Source organism: Procambarus clarkii, chromosome 27 (genome assembly GCF_040958095.1).
Source record: "Procambarus clarkii isolate CNS0578487 chromosome 27, FALCON_Pclarkii_2.0, whole genome shotgun sequence".
NCBI classification, from domain to species: Eukaryota; Metazoa; Arthropoda; class Malacostraca; order Decapoda; family Cambaridae; genus Procambarus; species Procambarus clarkii.
The window spans coordinates 18963024-18977887 of NC_091176.1; the positions used below are offsets into that span (position 1 = coordinate 18963024).

The 14864-nt window shown below is 42.5% G+C and overlaps 1 protein-coding gene across 1 annotated transcript in view; it reads left to right on the plus strand.

Moving 5' to 3' along the window:
- Positions 1-350: 350 nt before the first annotated feature.
- The window catches only part of LOC138369183 (repetin-like), a 15432-nt gene continuing 918 nt past the window's right edge, over positions 351-14864 (plus strand). The window contains exons 1-2 of the mRNA XM_069332123.1: positions 351-604; positions 14369-14864. The exon at positions 14369-14864 is cut by the window's right edge and continues 918 nt beyond it. Coding sequence (XP_069188224.1) covers positions 351-604; positions 14369-14864 — 750 coding nt within the window. The remainder of the gene's footprint in view (positions 605-14368) is intronic.

Genomic DNA, 14864 nt, shown 5'->3' on the forward strand with positions numbered 1-14864 from the left:
TTTCTCCAGAAAATCACACATCACATCCCACTACACACCATCGCCTCTCACCACCACCATTAAACACCGCTGTATCCCACCGCTTTTCCTACCTGTCACTACACCTCCATCCCCACTACCTGAGTCTGCCTGGGACCATTACACTGTTCTCCAATATCCTCGACAGACAAACAGTGCTTCACTGTACCGGAGAAGAGGGCGTCTCGCCGCAGGAAATCACTCTCTCCTGAGTCTCCCCTTCACCTCCACACACACGGAAATGAAAATGGGACAGTTTTGGTGGTATTTAACCTCTACGACGAATTGAAACAAACACATATCAGAGTTGCATGCGCAAGATGATGTAGAGCATGTTGAAGACAGGTGGCATGCTCAAGACAGGTGGCATGCTCAAGACAGGTGGCATGCTCAAGACAGGTGGCATGCTGAAGACAGGTGGCATGCTGAAGACAGGTGGCATGCTCAAGACAGGTGGCATGCTCAAGACAGGTGGCATGCTCAAGACAGGTGGCATGCTCAAGACAGGTGGCATGCTCAAGACAGGTGGCATGCTCAAGACGGGAAGCATTCTCAGGACAGGAAAATGTTTGGCATTCTCAAGAAGGTTAGCGTGACGAAGGTTAATATGTTACCAGAGTACTTTCTCTTGTATCGTTACAAAGGAATGTCTTACTGATATGGCCACCAAGCTGAGAAGCTTAGGTACACTCTGTGAGGTATGAGGACTTATCACAACCTACTAACCTGAATATGCTACCCTATCAGTGCATGCTACCCCATCAGTGCATGCTACCCCCATCAGTGCATGCTACCCCATCAGTGCATGCTACCCCATCAGTGCATGCTACCCCATCTGCTTTCGCTACCTCAACATATGATAAATTCCCATTTCTAGTGTCATCCTGACTCCAGCCTGCCGAAACGGTACATAATAGCCAAGCACAACAATTATAATTATTAATTTATGTGTGGCATAACTCAATCTGTTCGCGTTATGTTTGCACTCACCCCTTGGGTCTGGAAGTTTTAATATCTAACTACCTGCCAGAGTTTCATGTATAACTGATCAGCAGTAACATGTACTGGTATAGACAGATATACCAAGCACTTCCCTGGTGCTGTCGTGGTCTAAAACGTCCGATTACATAGATATTCACTTTAATATCAGCGACTCGCTCAGTGTGTCACGACAAGGAATACTGTGCTGGCTTTCTCAGCCGGGAATAGTTGCTGAATGTCTCCTCCCTCCCGCTAAAGGAAAACGAGTCTACCTTAATGCGTCTTTTAACAAATTAGGAAGGAGTTAAATTTGATTAATGTTAGAACTCATAATTCAGTTTATTTATAAGAAGGGATTTTATGGTTAATTCAGTCTTCAGACTGTTGTGATTAGTATTAAATTCATTTATGTCGATTTGGAACGAGATACAAAACGACGCGGAAATTAATATCCTCGTTTTCTGGAGTAAATCTGCTACGTATTCAATCTCTTTTTAGACTAACTTAACTAATTTATTTTTTTATAAAATTGACACAGGAACAGTTGGATTTCTCATTCTTACATGCTGCAACAAAGAATTTAAGTGTGATGTGGGGGACTTTTCCCACATGCTACACCATTTGTGCATATTACTCTTTCCTAGCATTCTTCCCATTTTGGGTATGGTGATCTTCTTGAAAATGCATCTCATGCTATGCATTCTGTCCTTATTTTAGCATTTAACTCTTTAGTATGCTACTCACTGTAGCATACTCTCAGTAGTTGTATATCCTAACTCTTTCCAGGTAGCTATAAAACCGTCTGTAATTGGTACCCCCATTTTAAGATAGCTATCCCAATATTTGAAAAACGGTATCCCTTTTAAAGATAGCAATATCACCCTCTGAAAATGGTACTCCCCATTTAGGCATTCTGTACGTCCTCTCTGAACACGCGGCCCGTGCTGAGTACCTCCTCCGGCTGTTGTTGTTGTTATAGATTCAGCTACTCGGAACAAGTTCCAAGTAGCACGGGCTATGGTGAGCCCGTAGCTTACCTGGCACAGGAGCGGTGCTGTGTGTATATTCGTGACCTCCTCCGGGAACTACCCCAGTCATTAACAGCCACCTCACGTAAACGAAACAGCAAACTTTAACCTCTCTCGCTGCTCTTTAGGTCTTGTAAAACACATTTAACCTAATTTTGAAGAATGTTTAACCTTGTTTTCCCATTTACGACCAACTTTCACCGGCTGTAAATTTTAAACCCTTTACCCATTGCGTTTGTTTAAGAAAGATACTGAGAAACTGCAGTTAACCTGGAATGGTTATTTTTTATTTTTGTATATCATTCATTTAATTATTATTGAGGTTTATGAAGGAGATGAATTTATGTTTTATACATTATGATAAAAAGACAATCGTGAGAAAGCAACTTTAAATTTATTATTCGTCTACTCTATTCACAAGAATCAATGGACATAAAAGTTGATGGGACAATGGACATAACTCTCTCTCTCTCTCTCTCTCTCTCTCTCTCTCTCTCTCTCTCTCTCTCTCTCTCTCTCTCTCTCTCTCTCTCTCTCTCTCTCTCTCTCTCTCTCTCTCTCTCTCTATTTCTCTCTCTCTCTATTTCTCTCTCTCTCTCTCTCTCTCTCTCTCTCTCTCTCTCTCTCTCTCTCTCTCTCTCTCTCTCTCTCTCTCTCTCTCTCTCTCTCTCACGCTCAAACAAAATACAAATCCATTCCGCCGCACGAGTTTCATCCCAGATCTTGTATAGTGCACTTGATTCATCGGTAACAGAAGTCGGCAAATATGCAGGCTGGCGCGGTGGGCTTTGAGACACTCAGACGATGCAGAAGACGAGTGAAAATTGTCTTGCAAGCACGTTTTTCGCATCTCTTTTCACTGTCTGAAATAGTAACACCGGTAGAGAGGGGCCTTACTTTAGAGTGGTACCCTATTTTAGAGAGGTGTATTACTTTAAGCGGGCACCCTACTTTAGTGATTTGGAATAGTAAAAGCAGATGACCAACCAAAGGTGACCTACTGCTCGCTAGTTCTGAAGCAAACGTAATGTTTGGAGCAGGTGTTCCTGGAGCAGGTGTTCCTGGAGCAGGTGTTCCTGGAGCAGGTGTTCCTGGAGCAGGTGTTCCTGGAGCAGGTGTTCCTGGAGCAGGTGTTCCTGGAGCAGGTGTTCCTGGAGCAGGTGTTCCTGGAGCAGGTGTTCCTGCCTTATTGATTATCGGTTCAGTGATGACTGTTCAACACCACAACTAAAATTGGTATCTAGAAACTAATCTTACTTCCAGCTTTATTCGGTGCCATCAACTTCCGTATACAAAAAAACACAAATTTTATTCACACACAAAATATAACAGCTTCCTTCCACCGAGTTAACGACTGGTATACAAACGAGTTAAAGCAATCAGGCACAAGGACACAAGAACTTATACACCATCACACACATGTATATATATACAGAAAGCGATGATGCAAATAACTTTCTCCTTAGGTAAGTACTAGACTAGTCAACGTTACCGACTCTCCACTAACACAGGTACACTGTACCTGTGTTGCTGTATTTTCTGGTGTCAGGATTGGGTGTCAAACTATTGTAATTTTGGATTTAAATTTTCAAGGGAATTTTTTTTTTTTAAATCTCCATTCACTACTTTCCATTTTTCCTCCCCTTACCAATGCACCTAAAAAATTGTAAAATAAATTGGTGTCGTGTTTTGGTAATTATTAATGCAAAATTCCAAGCGCCGAGGAATTTAGAATAATAAAACTATTTATTTTCATCCTGGATACCATTGGAGTTTATTGTATAATACATTCCTGTACCTAACCCCTGGACTATGTGAAATAATTGACAATGAAGCCTAGACGGACCCGGGCAAGGGCTTACATCAGGCGATATTTACTATCACTCAGATATGTGTTCCAATGGTAGAACTCCGCTAAAGCGGTTTGGTTATCTTGCCTCCAAGAAAATAATAAAAACAGGTAGATTTTTCAAATTTTCAAATTTCTATCAGTGAGTGTGTATTTACTATTTGTACTATTTGTGCCTGCAGAATCGAGCTCCTAGCTCTTGGACCCCGCCTCTCTAAGTAATCTATTTTCCTCTATTTTTCCCACTACATATATTTCTCTTTAACACATGCACACATCCCAGAAAGCAGCCCGTAGCAGCTGTCAAACTCCCAGGTACCTATTTACTGCTAGGTGAACAGGTGCACCAGGGTGAAAGAAACTCTGCTCATTTGTTTCTGCCTCCACCGTGGATCGATCCCGGGCCCTTAAGAATAAAGCCCCAGAGCGCTGTCGAATCAACACAAGGCCCCCTCCTGTGTATGTGTATGTGTGTGTGTGTGTGTATTCACCTAGTTGTGCTTGTGGGAGTTGAGCTCTGCTCTATCGGCCCCCCTCTCAACTGTCAATCAATCAACTGTTACTAACTACTAACTAATTGTTTTCTATAGGAAGTAGCAAGTAACAGCTGTCTAACTCCCAGAAACTCTGCCCGTCTGTTCCGCCGGCACCGGGAATCGAACCCCGGTCCTCAGGATTACGTATCCAGCGTGCTGTCCACTCAGCCACCAGCGCCCATGAGTATGTGGGTGTGCATTCACCTAGTTGTATTCACCTAGTAGTGCTAGCGGGGGTTGAGCTCTGCTCTTTCGGCCCGCCTCTCAACTGTCAATCAATCAACTGTTATTATTTTTTTCACACAAACACACACACACCGTACCTTGTCAAGCACAAGGCGAAGCTGGAAAAAGTTCAGAGATATGCCACTAGGCTAGTCCCAGAACTAAGAGACATGAGTTGCGAAGAAAGGCTGCGTGAAATGCACCTCACGACACTGGAAGACAGAAGAGTAAGGGAAGACATGATCACTACCTACAAAACTCTCAGAGGAATTGACAGCGTAGATAAAGATAAACTGTTTAACATTGGTGGTACGCGAACAAGGGGATACAGATGAAACTGAGTACCCACATGAGCCACAGGGACGTTAGAAAGAACTTTTTCAGTGTCAGAGTAGTTAACAGGTGTAATACATTAGGCAGTGATGTGGTGGAGGCTGACTCCATACACAGTTTCATATGTAGATATGATAGAGCCCAGTAGGCTCAGGAACCTGTACATCAGTTGATTGACAGTTGAGAGGCGGGACCAAAGAGCCAGAGCTCAACCCTCGCAAGCACAACTAGGTGCGTACATCTAGGTGAGTACTCATCCCCCCAGAGCAGAGCTGAGTAAAAGGTTGTTATCGTGTATTAGGCGTTCACCAGTGTGTTTGTATATGTGCCTCCGTACAGGCACGTACACCTCAGCTGTCACAACGGTACAGGCACGTACACCTCAGCTGTTACAACGGTACAGGCACGTACACCTCAGCTGTTACAACGGTACAGGCACGTACACCTCGGCTGTTACAACGGTACAGGCACGTACACCTCAGCTGTCACAACGGTACAGGCACGTACACCTCAGCTGTTACAACGGTACAGGCACGTACACCTCAGCTCTTACAACGGTACAGGCACGTACACCTCAGCTGTTACAACGGTACAGGCACGTACACCTCAGCTGTTACAACGGTACAGGCACGTACACCTCGGCTGTTACAACGGTACAGGCACGTACACCTCAGCTGTTACAACGGTACAGGCACGTACACCTCAGCTGTTACAACGGTAGTAACATTACGTACAAAATTGTTCAACCCTAAATGAAGACCCACGAATGGACAACGTAACATCCAATTAAATTTAGCGAGCAATTATGATTTACTGTACAATATAATTCGACGTTGGGGGAATTTTCCGTGAAAACACGACGCATTAATGGAGAAGACGGGCTATTTTGGACTTGTTTGAACACTGTGTTTATATGTGTACTCACATAACAGTCTCACCTAGTTGAGCTTGCGGTAGAGGCTTACATCAACTCACTATTTGGTTCATTTCTATTTCACTACTGAAACAATAATACAATAATTTATAATTGTATTATTGTTTGCCCATTCGGTTACTTCCCTCCTTTGTACCTTCTTGTACCACGCACACGTCATCGGTCTGCTCTTGTCTAACCTGCATATTCCCTTGGATATTTTTGATGTGGTGCTCATGTCTCCCAAGTTTTCTATTTAGCAGAAATGGGAGGTTTGATTCCTTTAGTCATTCGTTCGCTCATCATCAGCTTGAACTCAAGGGGAGCAAAATTTTTAGCTCGGAACCTTTTGCATTGATGTAAAGAGAACAAAATTTGTAATTATGGAAGAATATAAATAATATCGTAGAGGGGCGGACTAACCCTTGTTAATTCTCTCACGTAAACAACATTCCAGGGAGAAAAATTAACTGTAATATTGTGGTTGGTGCAGTGCAATAAGTAATTAACTCATACATTATAGCAAGGAGTGAGGGGGAGTGAGAGAGAGAGAGAGAGAGAGAGAGAGAGAGAGAGAGAGAGAGAGAGAGAGAGAGAGAGAGAGAGAGAGAGAGAGAGTGAGAAAGACAGGCCTACAGACAGACAGACAGATCGACAGACAGACAGACACAGGCAGATAGATAACTTCGTGGTAAAGCAGTGAACGACTTCGGTTCCCGGCCGTGAGTTTAGAGTTTGAATCCCGGTAGGATCAGAGACAAATTGGCAGCGTTTCCTTTCACCTCATGCAACTGTTCTTCTAGCAGACAATTGGTACTTGGTAGTTAGAGAGTTTCGGTGGATCGCATCCTCGCGATGGTCAGTAGTTAGACTGTTTGTTAGACATCCATACATATGCATACCTACACTCACGCACTAACAAAACCTCACACATGGTACACACACACACAAACACTCACCCCGTAACAAAACCCGGGGAGGACTGACTGGGAACCAATCCAAAACTGTTTGCCACTTTTCACCAGCAGTAAATGAGGACTTGGTAGTAAAATCTATAGGTGGGTCGTGTACCAGGGAAAAACTAGTGAGGAAAGGCTTGCTGTGGGCTGTGGGCATAGACCAGCTATCAGCCTACTATCAGGATTCATAAGGCTTGTTCGGGCAGAAGGCACGCCCGTACCTACTGGTGAACCTACATATAACCCACATACAAGTGTACCGGGACACGCCCACACACAAGTGTACCGGGACACGCCCACATACAGGTGCGTACCGTGTGCCTGGTTGATTCCTGGTTGATGGGGTTCTGGGAGTTCTTCTACTCCCCAAGCCCGGCCCGGGGCCAGGCTTTACTTGTGAGAGTTTGGTCCACCAGGCTGTTGCTTGGAGCGGCCCGCAGGCCCACATACCCACCACAGCCCGGTTGGTCCGGCACTCCTTGAAGGAAACAATCTAGTTTCCTCTTGAAGACGTCCACGGTTGTTCCTGTAATATTTCTGATGCTCGATGGTAGGACGTTGAACAACCGTGGACCTCTGATGTTAATACAGTGTTCTCTAATTGTGCCTATGGCACCTCTGCTCCTCACTGGTTCTATTCTGCATTTTCTTCCATATCGTTCACTCCAGTACGTTGTTATTTTACTGTGCAGATTTGGGAACTTTCCCTCCAGTATTTTCCATGTGTATATTATTTGGTATCTCTCTCGTCTCCTTTCTTGTGAGTAAATTTGGAGAGCTTTGAGACGATCCCAATAATTTAGGTGCTTTATTGCGTCTATGCGTGCCGTATATGTTCTCTGTATTCCCTCTATTTCAGCAATCTCTCCTGCTCTGAAGGGGGAAGTGAGTACTGAGCAGTACTCAAGACGGAACAACACAAATGATTTGAAGAGTACAACCATTGTGATGGGATCTCTGGGCTTGAAGGTTCTCGTAATCCATCCTATCATTTTTCTGGCTGACGCAATACTTGCTTGGTTATGCTCCCTAAACGTTAGGTCGTCGGACATCATTATTCCCAAATCCTTGACATTTTCGAACTAGAGCTCAACGTAGATTTTCGTGTGTACTAGAGCTCAACCCCCGCAAGCATAAATAGGTGAGTACAAATAGGTGAGTACACACACAAGTCCTAACGACTGAGCGGACAGCCCTCGGGTGTCGTAGGCTAAAGGGCCCGGGTTCGATTCCCGGCCAAGGCAGAAAGAAATAAGCAGAGTTTGTTCTTCCTAATGCCTCTGTTCACCTAGCAGTAAGTATGTACCTAGTAGTTAGACAGCTGCTACGAGCTGCATCTTGGAGTTGTGTGAGAAAAACTATATGTTGTAGATTTGATAGAGAAAATGTTGTAGGAAGTCAAGTCATTAGACAATCGATGGTTAGAAAGGCCGGGTCCAAAAGCTTCAAGTATGATACTGCAGGCTCAAATAAAAAGTATTTACGCAGACACACACATACACGCTCTCTCAGGAACCTGTACACCAGTTGAGAGGCGGGACCAAAGAGACGAAGCTCAACCCCCGCAAGCACAACCAGGTGTGTACAATTAGGTGAGTGCACTCTCACTTTTTCGCTTTCACACACATTCAAATTTGCAGATGTACGTCCATTACCAGCCCTGTACACCAGCCCTGTACACCAGCCCTGAACACCAGCCCTGAACACCAGCCCTGTACACCAGCCCTGTACACCAGCCCTGTACACCAGCCCTGTACACCAGCCCTGTACACCAGCCCTGTACACCAGCCCTGTACACCAGCCCTGTACACCAGCCCTGTACACACTCAGCACAAAATTAATCCTCTCAAACTGCTCCCATTTCTGCCTCAGTTTTCGACAAGTTACATGAAAATATTTTTTCCGGCAGGAGTGTTCAGTGCTCCAACAGTCCTGTTCAGGCAAACTAGGTGTTCCAAAAATCGAGTTTAGATGGCCTCTAGAGAGGACCGGGCCGCGGGGACTCTAAGCCCCGAAATCATCTCAATATATCTCAAGGTCTTAATTGGACTTAATCCGAACCATAGCCAAACGTAAACTCAGAAATGGCAGGCATTTAAATAATTAACTCCTGTTCGTCTCATTATTATTACTAAATCACAAGTAAACACAGGACAGCTAAAGTTGTAAACAGTCTAGCGTCTGTCTGTGTCACACGCTAATTGGAAATTTTAATCTCAGCGTCTTTCCTGGAAAAACGTAACAATAGTATGTTAGTATGAAACCTTCCCAGGAAACTCCATTTACGTGAGATGCGACAATGCTTAAACAACACATGAATTGTCAGAGCGGAAGGCTATTGGGCTTTGTCAGGACTCCGTATATACTCTTCCTGTAACACGAACAATGACAGTATTATCTCTCATTTTTGTGATTCTCAGCTCTAGTGAGACAAACTCTGGCTAGCAATGTCTCTCTCAGCTCTAGTGAGACAAACTCTGGCTAACATTGTCTCTCTCAGCTCTAGTGAGACAAACTCTGGCTAACATTGTCTCTCTCAGCTCTAGTGAGACAAACTCTGGCTAACATTGTCTCTCTCAGCTCTAGTGAGACAAACTCTGGCTAACATTGTCTCTCTCAGCTCTAGTGAGACAAACTCTGGCTAACATTGTCTCTCTCAGCTCTAGTGAGACAAACTCTGGCTAACATTGTCTCTCTCAGCTCTAGTGAGACAAACTCTGGCTAACATTGTCTCTCTCAGCTCTAGTGAGACAAACTCTGGCTAACATTGTCTCTCTCAGCTCTAGTGAGAAACTCTGGCTAACATTGTCTCTCTCAGCTCTAGTGAGACAAACTCTGGCTAACATTGTCTCTCTCAGCTCTAGTGAGACAAACTCTGGCTAACATTGTCTCTCTCAGCTCTAGTGAGACAAACTCTCGCTAACATTGTCTCTCTCAGCTCTAGTGAGACAAACTCTGGCTAACAATGTCTCTCTCAGCTCTAGTGAGACAAACTCTGGCTAACAATGTCTCTCTCAGCTCTAGTGAGACAAACTACACTACGGCGAAAAATTGTATAATCTACCATTAACCTGAATACACTTCCAACTACAAGAATAACAGATGCCAAATTTACCATCCTCGGATACTAAGTTTGTCTCACCGGAGTTTGTCTCCAGAGAGACAAACTCTGATCGCATATGTCGCCTCTCAGTACCAGCGTGACTAAACTCAGCCTCCATTGTCTCACGGCTCCATTGAAACAAAATTAGGCCATGTATGTGCCTCTCAGCTTCATAAAACACAGACCCCGGCCACATAGCTCCTAAACCGGGAACAGGAAACCTTGCATAATTCGGGTATTGTCTTCTCAAATTCCATGAATGAGAGGAAGAAGACAGGATAAGGTTCAGCTGTCAGTAGTGACGTGGGCGACGTTCGTGTGCAAGATGACAGAGATACCGTTTATTTTCGTGTCCAGAATTACAATGCTATTGTCTGTATTCATGAAGAGGATAACATGGTTAAATTAATATATACTTGTACTAAGGATAACACGGTTCCAATTTATTATCGAGTACTGGACGAGTCCAAAAATAAAACTCAAGACTGTCTCCATTTTAGTGCCACATTTACGTGATGCAAACCAACATAAAAATTAGGGAGGGCAACAATAGATTTGTTGATCTATTCCTGCCGAGTTTCGGTTTAAATTCACAAGCCTCTCACCCATATACTTATCCAAGTTGTTGAAGCCTGTTAAACTCTCTGTGTCTCAGTAATACTAGGTAGAAGACCTTCAGACGATGGACTCCTGGTTCAACCTTGACGAAAACTGGACGTCTGGACGGGTGCTGTGCCCTGGGGACAGCCGGAATACGTGACGCGATTTTAAATTTTGGGGTCATGATACTACCGTCTGGCATTCCTAAATCACCTAAAACATACAACCTTTTCCCCTCATCTACAACTCAGATCCCAAGCCAGCACTCTATTTTATCCCTCTTAAGATAAATGTATTTAGCATGTTCTGTTGTTACGGTTTGTGACCAGTTCTGTCATTTCCAGAAGCCTGTTTATAACCAACCTCTTAATGCCCCTACATTTCATAACAATATATTCTCCCTGATTTTATTTTTAAATCTCCAATGTTATGTATTATTGATAAGAAAACTTTACATTTTTTTTAATTGACGACAAGAAAATAATTTGATATGCCCGGGCAGTATTCTGGAATTATACCAACACCTGTGATTTACTGTAAAGTGTTCACAAGATACCTTAAGTCTTCGTAAATTTTGCCGACTTTCTCTTAATAACATTCGCTGTTGCAGAACATAAATCAAATAGTGACTTCGTATGTCTTATGTCTCCTTTCGCCTCTCTTATATCTTCAGTTCTCTGTAACTGAGCATTGTCAATATATTGTCCGTCTGTCTGTCTGTCTGTCTGTCTGTCTGTCTGTCTGTCTGTCTGTCTGTCTGTCTGTCTGTCTGTCTGTCTGTCTGTCTGTCTGTCTGTCTGTCTGTCTGTCTGTCTGTCTATCTGTCTGTCTGTCTGTCTGTCTGTCTGTCTGTCTGTCTATTTCTCTCTATCTCCGATGTTGCCTGAGTACTATGTTGCTGTCGACTAGGTGCCTTCTGACCAGGCCCTAGATTAAAGAAAAACATTACCTTTGCTTATCGCTACCTGGACTTCAATGGACTTCAGTCTTGGCTTCACCGGTACGTGTCTCTTGCTCTTCCTTGGTTGTTTTTCTGAGTCAGGTCTGGACGCTCCTTAGACTGATGGAAATCTTATATTCTTACCATTAAACTTTGCTCGTTTGTTTACACACTTCTCCGCTTCTCTTTCGCCTTCAGAGAGTGGAATGACTCCTGCGTCTCTCTTCTCGCTGCGTGTCGAGGTTTTTCAATATTCCTTCGTTAGTTTCGTAGGAATTCTCTTTTGCATTGTGTGTGGTCTTGTCTCTCAAGGGTTTGCTGTGTATTCTTAAAAATAATAAAAACAACCTATTATTATATATATCTTTCTCTTTGTATTCATCTGCTCGTTCTTGTGCTTCTCTTCTTTGTTTTCTTTCTCTGTCTGCTCAGATTTGTTATTGAAGCTGACCTCAGATTTGTTAATGAAGCTGTTCTCAGATTCGTTGATGAAGCTATGATCAGATTTGCTAATGAAGTTCTGTTCAGACTTCTCTTAGACTTCTTCTAAGCAGACTTGCTTATGTCTCTGGCCAAAGGCACGGGCGGGTAGACTTGACATTTAAAATGATGTCTCTTGGTTAACTGGTGAACTGATTGTGTATGTATACGGATCCCTTAGCATCTGGAGAATAGGTTAACATTACAGGGGCCCCGTAATTCGTGGGAACGAGAGTGGAATGAACGGGTTTGGCAGTAATTAATAGCCTGACCAGGTGCAAACAGAACCACAGTTATATGACTGTACTTGTTGATGAGTCTGTATTTGGACTGACATGTGAAAAAATTTCAATGATCACTTAGGAAGTAGATCACTAGGTTGACTGCATTTTCCTGGATTACCACAAAGCTTTACACATAAAGCTAGTGCTCAAGCTTAGGTAGAGGAGCTAGAGAAACTGGCAACATGACGACCTGCGTGACAAAATACTTATGAAAGAAGAAGCAAAGAGCAGTAGTAGTAGAATGACTGGAGAGCTCTGACTGGAGGGAAGTAACGGGCCAAGTATAAAACAGATGAATGCCAGGACCCATGCTGGGTTTTGTTTTTTTTGTATATAGGTGAATGATATAACAGACGAGGAACTAACTAACTAACACTAACTAACTAACTAACTAACACTAACTAATTAACTAACTAACGAACTAACACTAACTGCAAGTTAGTGTTAGCCGACGTTGCAAACCTGAGTAAAGTTGAAAGATTGTCATATAATTGGCTACTAACCAGTACTAGAATGTGTGAAATTTCTCCTGGAAAAGCACAAGCTAAAACTGGTTTCTCATCTTTTCTTAAAATGGAAAAGATGAGATATAATTGCGTCATACAAGATGCCGACAAAGTAAACAGATCAAAGTATTTATTCGACCTATGATTGAAAGGGGGACGATAAACTCCTTCGCAAGCAAGAGCGGTTAGTGTAGAAAGGTGAGTACACACATGGGGGCTCAATACTGGGTGGAAGACCCATTCAGCAATGATTGATGTGGGGTGGATGGAGGTCCTCCTCTTGGTTGAGTCCAACGTGATCATAAAGACCATTTCCCCTCGCATAATTTATATTACGCTGCGAGTCAAAAGGTGAATCCTCTTATTCAAGATATTTTGTTTTGAGTCATTAAGACTGACATTACCGGTTCGTTTTTCTTCCCTTACCTCTGTCCAGTCAATTGGCTTGGTGTTATCTCGTCCAGTATTGACCGCTCGTGTCGACCAATGCCTACTGTCGTCTTGTCCAATACTAAACGACGTTTAGTATTCCTTTTTTAAGCTTTTAAATTTAAATAAGTATTCCTTTTTTAAAGCTTTTAAGCTTTTTTATATCCAATTTATACCCATTGAACCGTGTTCTGTCTCGTGTTGGTCAAACGTTTGTTCACCTCATCCAAAACTGTTTCAACATATCACCTCACCCAAATGCGAGTATATAAGACAAGATGTTTAGCGTTAGAATTAGTAAAAACTGTTAAGTGTTTTCAGACTACAAGTTGTGTGTGTGTAAACTAAAGTCTCTGAAAATGTAATACGTTATTATGAAACGCGTTCAAGCGTCGCGTCAGACTAGAAATGAAAAGGAATTTTGGATAATTGATTTTTCAATTACCATCGACAGTAAAAAGAAACATAAGAAATATTGAGAAAATTCGTGTTAGAATTATTAATCTTAATTTTTTGGTCATATTTAACTATTTATATATATATATATATATATATATATATATATATATATATATATATATATATTGGGGGGGTGTAATGTATTTTGGCATATATGCATTTTTTGGTAATGAATTTGTGTATGCGATCCAAGCACACCTCATAAGAGACTCCTTTGGAATTTAAGCCTTAGGACAGGAATATAGGCTATTCAATCGGCCACAACTACAACACTGTTCATAATTGAGTACGGCAGCCACAGACATGGTCGAATATTTGCTCTTTAGAAATTAGAGAGTCTTCCCTATTCTTATTATCTTTATTATCACACTGTCTCTCTTTGGTCAGACAGGCTCTCTAGAAATGTATGGGAATACACCCATCACTCCAGCGAGGATTATATATAAACCAGTTTTCCAAGTTTTCCCAAAATGATGCATCGCTCTTGAGGGAAAACTTTTGTAACTTCTTGTATACATTCTGACAGTAGAAATAAATAATATTCTGAGTAAAATTTCCAGCTACTTTAATCCAAGTTTCTGTTGTCAGTAGTTTCGTATTTTCCACCCAAGTCTGGAGGATTAATAAATGTTAACAGTAGGAAAGCAAAAACTGCGTATCTCTTTTTTTTTTTTTTTAGTCTTTGGAAATTTTGAAGGTTAGCCAACATAGTGCGAAATGTGAAGAGACTGTGAGAAGGAACACAATAGTCAGAAGGAACACAATAGTCAGAAGGAACACAATAGTCAGAATGAACACAGTGGTCAGAAGGAACACAGTGGTCAGAAGGAACACAGTGGTCAGAATGAACACAGTGGTCAGAAGGAACACAGTGGTCAGAATGAACACAGTGGTCAGAATGAACACAGTGGTCAGAATGAACACAGTGGTCAGAATGAACACAATGGTCAGAATGAACACAGTGGTCAGAATGAACACAGTGGTCAGAATGAACACAGTGGTCAGAATGAACACAGTGGTCAGAATGAACACAGTGGTCAGAATGAACACAGTGGTCAGAAGGAACACAATAGTCAGAAGGAACACAATAGTCAGAAGGAACACAGTGGTCAGAAGGAACACAATGGTCAGAAGGAACACAATAGTCAGAAGGAACACAATAGTCAGAAGGAACACAATAGTCAGAAGGAACACAGTGGTCAGAAGGAACACAATAGTCAG